This window comes from Mollisia scopiformis (assembly GCF_001500285.1).
Source record: "Mollisia scopiformis unplaced genomic scaffold LY89scaffold_55, whole genome shotgun sequence".
NCBI classification, from domain to species: domain Eukaryota; kingdom Fungi; phylum Ascomycota; class Leotiomycetes; order Helotiales; family Mollisiaceae; genus Mollisia; species Mollisia scopiformis.
The window spans coordinates 2,543-6,708 of record NW_017263635.1 but is presented as its reverse complement, the minus strand read 5'-3'; the positions used below and the strand labels follow the sequence as shown (position 1 = coordinate 6,708).

The following is a 4,166-nucleotide window of genomic DNA, read 5'->3' as shown; positions in this document are numbered from 1 at the left end:
ATATTTTAATAAATATTATATTTTTCTGCACTATAAGCGAGCGCACGAGATCTTTTTGTACACCGCCCTGAAAACTTGGCGTCTATATTGCCCCGGACTCTCCCCGATTTATTTATTGATTGGTGGGTAAGCAGGTGGGCAGAAAAAATGAGAAGGCTTTAGCGGTGAAAGGACTTTGCATGCTGCGGTTGCGGCTGCGCCCGACGACCAACATCACGCCATGCATGTACATATGCATGCATGCAAAGGGATCGACAGGAACCGATCGGCCGGAAAGAACCGAGATGAAATGACGGCACGAATCAAGTAGTGGGTTTAATTGATTGAATTGATGACTGCACATGCCGCATCTATCTATCCATTCACCCAGCTAGCCACCAATGCAATACTCCTGAAATCTATGCACCATCGATGCTCAGAATTCCAAACGCCATACTATGCTTTGTCTTGTTCTACCTTCTACCACCCGATATTATCTTTAATACCACCGTCGAAAGGACCGGCAACGTTGTGTCGAGGGACGAAGTTACGAACCTGTATAGACTTGTTAATACTACTTTCGAAATTGAGAACGTGAATGGGCGGCGTACTTGACAGGTTCAATGACGGTAGCCAACATATTCCCAGCCCAAAAAGAAAAGTAAAAGCAAGACGATGAAGAACCATAGCTTTCGCTCTTCTCGTCCTTGCTCGCTCTCGCTCTCGCTCTCGCTCTCCTTGCTTTAACAATCGGTCTCGCTCTCGGTCTCCTTGCTTTAACATTCGGTCTCGCTCTCGCTCTCCTTGCTTTAACAATCGGCCTCGCTCTCCGCGTTCTTGCTTTCGCTCTTCTTGGAGAGCCTCCATGAAAGCGTCCATCACTTGTTTTGCGTTCTTTTCGTCTTCGGTGTTATCGTCGAAAACGAAGTCGGTGGAAGAATTGTTTGGTGAGACACAAGCTAAGACTAGAAGTTAGTAGTTGTAGTAGATAGATCGCAAATTAATCTTACTTGTGTGGTGCTCAAATTGGTTGTTGCTTTCAAAGTGCTCGAGTTCGTTGTTGTTATTATCTTCAAGGAATTCGAGCTCGGAACTAAAGCTTGGATTATTATCGACTTCGGCTTCGGCTTCGGCTTTAGCTTCGGCTCTAGCACGTGAAGATTTTATTTGCTTCTCTTGCGACGACGACATAGTTAGTTATTGCGTCGTTATATTTTTTGCGTCGTTGCGTTGTTATTTATTGTTTAAAACTACAAAGATATTTTAATAAATATTATATTTTTCTGCACTATAAGCGAGCGCACGAGATCTTTTTGTACACCGCCCTGAAAACTTGGCGTCTATATTGCCCCGAACTCTCCCCGATTTATTTATTAATTGGTGGGTGGTGGCGCGAAGCTCTTCGCGCCACTTACTCGCCCAATCAGAGCTAGGCCAGAACGCTGGCAGAAAGATTTCGAGAAAGCCTTAGCGGTGAAGGGACTTGGCAGATTTTTGAACAGATCCACATTCCCTAACCCCACAGATGCTGTCGCTGCCCCAAGCTGCCTGCGGCTGCTCCCGATGATATCACATTATTCCATGGGATCGACGGGAAACCTAGATGACTTTCACGAATCAGGTGGTGGTGGTGGTGGACAAGTAAATGAATGGGTGCCCCGAAAAGCCTTTTCGATTGTCTGTCTACCTAGGGTACTGTGTTTTCACTGCTGATGCCTTCCTCTCAGCCGGAGAAAAAAGTTGCCGGAATTGCGCACGTGCCCAACACCAAAAAATTCATCGAGTACCTATCTAATACCTCGTCATCTGCCCTCCCACCTCCTGTGCAGCATGTAGCCTTTTAGTATACCATGAATAGAGCTCTTGAATCTTCTCTTGATCCATTTCATTGTCCCATATCTTATTAAACCGTGCCTGTGCAGCGCTCTTTGTGACAGTCCTTTTAGCATGAAATTTCCTCTTTAATGACCGCGCCATGGACTCAAATATGGAGAAGTCAGGGGCTTTGCCAGGTGCAGTGAGGAGTTTTAAACCATTATTCTTAGCCCATGAAGTGACTGCTTTGCTGTCATGAGCAGAGTCCTTGTCTTGGTACAGAGTAGAGTCCTGATTTTCCCCCCATCTGCCATCTCTCTGCAGCCCAGTTTGTATAGCCAGCAGCAAGCAGAAATTTTTTTGAATACTTCCAATTATTTCCACGCGTTCAAAATAGCCACTTTTGCCTTCAAACCGTATACTTATGTGCTAACTGCTCCGCGTTCTAAGAGCCGCAAACCTGCCTCGAAGCCAGTCAGCATCTTCGACAAGCTCCAGCGCATGAAGCTGAGTAGTGCAGAACTCAACACGCCACAATCAGCAGCAGCAAACAATTATGGGAGTGACAAGCTTGGAATCCGAGGTAAGTTCTAAGATCGAGAAGTTTAGGCTAGTAGCAACAACAACTAACTTTGGATACCTGAGAGTAAAGAACAATATCGTTATTAACGACAACGAAAATGACGACGACTATGACCTTCCCTCCATCGAACAATTGCTATATATCACGTTACAGAATAAAAGCTTCGCAGCGGGGGACCAGCTTTCGAGTAATATAGCCTTCAAAATTGGGGAAAAAACTACAAATGGAGAGGCGGCTCTCTTGATGATAACGGGTCAACACTAGGCGGTAATTCAAGCGATAGTCCAAGTAAACATGCTCTTTATCTTCTATTGTAGAAATAAACGACTAATTTTTCTAACATAGTATAAAAGATTTAATTGTGCTGCTAGGCGATAGTGACTCAAGTGCCTTTAAAGCCGAAGTCGACGACAGTAGTCTTTGTGCTGAAAGTGCGGCGGCAATTGAAGACCTTCTCAACAGCCCAGAGACTACCATCGCTCCGGCGCCTCCTAATTCCGATATGTGGCACGATATTGATGACTTACTCGAAACGGCAGAGCACTTGCAGCGCTCTAAACCACAGCCTTCGACGTCCAATTCTATACGTCCTCATACTTCCTCCTCTTCCCGTGCCTCGAGCGGGCCATTGCACGACTACACCAGTGTAGCAGGCCACCAGTCCTCACTTTGCAACAGAGCGTTACCAGAGAACCAGCCCATTTATGAGAATCATCTTTGTATTAGTAAAAGCTTAGCAAACGAACACGAGCTGGAGGTGCTTAGCTCTATACTCTATATCGATCGCGTTAATGAGGAGAAAAAACAGCAGCAAGAGTTAAAGCAGAAGAAGGACGAAGCCCATGGTGAGGACGACGGATTGCAGCAGGATGTGAACGATGTGGCAGCGACCAAAAAGGTCGATAATACCCATTTATCCGACAAAGGCGGAAGTCCAAGGCCAGCTAAGCGACAGAAGCTTTTACTCTCCCACGATCCCTTACCAAAGTTAAGTCATAATAAGGCGAAGGATCGCAGTGATAGTGACAGCGACGACGAGCTTAATGATAATAAAGCCGGCTTGAAGGAAGATAGTAAAGAACCATGCCCTATGAAGCGGAAACAGTCATCCTCATTCCACAACGGCCCAATACAAAAAGGGCGCAAGTACTATCTTCAGCAGAGATCTTCCCAACAACATAGACCATATTCCAAGCCCCATCGACGCTCTCCCACACTTCGCACCCCCTTTAATCAGGCTTCGAGAGTCACCGCAGTATCCAGTGCCGAGGGTCGATTGCCTTCCCTACAAAACCTCAGCGACGGACTCAGTACCACGCCAGCTCTTATTTCTGCACTTTTCTTCGGAAATGCCAGGCACTTTTGAGTGAGAGCAGGGTAAAAACAAGGATTATGAGGAGAGTTTTGAGGATTCCACTTTAATGCAGGGTTTCTAAGAGCTGGTGCAAGGGAAAAGGAAGGGGTCGGTCTCATGGTCTTCTCCCCTGACCAGGGCTAAGGGCACTTACTAGGGAGCCGGTCTCCACTCGCCAGGGGCTAGTTTCAATGCCGTCAGCACTTGACATGGGCTTGGGACCACTTGGTGACTTAAGGTCAAAGCTCTTAGTCTCTCTCCCTTGTGAGCTTAAAAAACTGAGTCTTTTGATGTTCTCCAAAGCTCGGTATATGAGACATTTGATGAACTTCCACACCATAAAAGTGCACTCAAAAGCATTGGAATCAGTACTAAAAGTTTACTTTTGGTACAGCCATATTCCGCAAGTTAACAGGCGTGGAGAGAGAGAGAGAG

General features: G+C 46.1%; 2 protein-coding genes across 2 annotated transcripts; one reads left to right on the top strand and one right to left on the bottom strand.

Moving 5' to 3' along the window:
- Positions 1-363: 363 nt before the first annotated feature.
- LY89DRAFT_692665 (uncharacterized protein) lies at positions 364-1,220 on the bottom strand. The gene is made up of 3 exons (XM_018216580.1): positions 990-1,220; positions 591-938; positions 364-534 (listed from the first exon to the last, which is right to left on the bottom strand). The coding sequence occupies exons 1-3, from the start codon at positions 1,168-1,170 to the stop codon at positions 527-529; spliced, it is 537 nt and encodes a 178-aa protein (XP_018060506.1). The 5' UTR covers positions 1,171-1,220; the 3' UTR covers positions 364-526.
- An 829-nt stretch (positions 1,221-2,049) lies between these two features.
- On the top strand, positions 2,050-3,743 carry LY89DRAFT_744085 (uncharacterized protein; the record flags this gene model as incomplete). Its single annotated transcript, XM_018221020.1, has 2 exons — positions 2,050-2,377; positions 2,731-3,743. 2 exons carry the CDS (start codon positions 2,050-2,052, stop codon positions 3,741-3,743), a joined length of 1,341 nt encoding a protein of 446 aa, XP_018060505.1.
- Positions 3,744-4,166: the final 423 nt, after the last annotated feature.

Excerpts from the sequence above, each read along its gene's own strand:
- LY89DRAFT_692665 (XM_018216580.1), bottom strand. The coding sequence starts at position 1,170 with ATGTCGTCGTCGCAAGAGAAGCAAATAAAATCTTCACGTGCTAGAGCC. Across the intron at positions 939-989 it reads CCAATTTGAGCACCACACAA|CTTGTGTCTCACCAAACAAT; the intron begins GTAAGATTAATT and ends TTCTAGTCTTAG.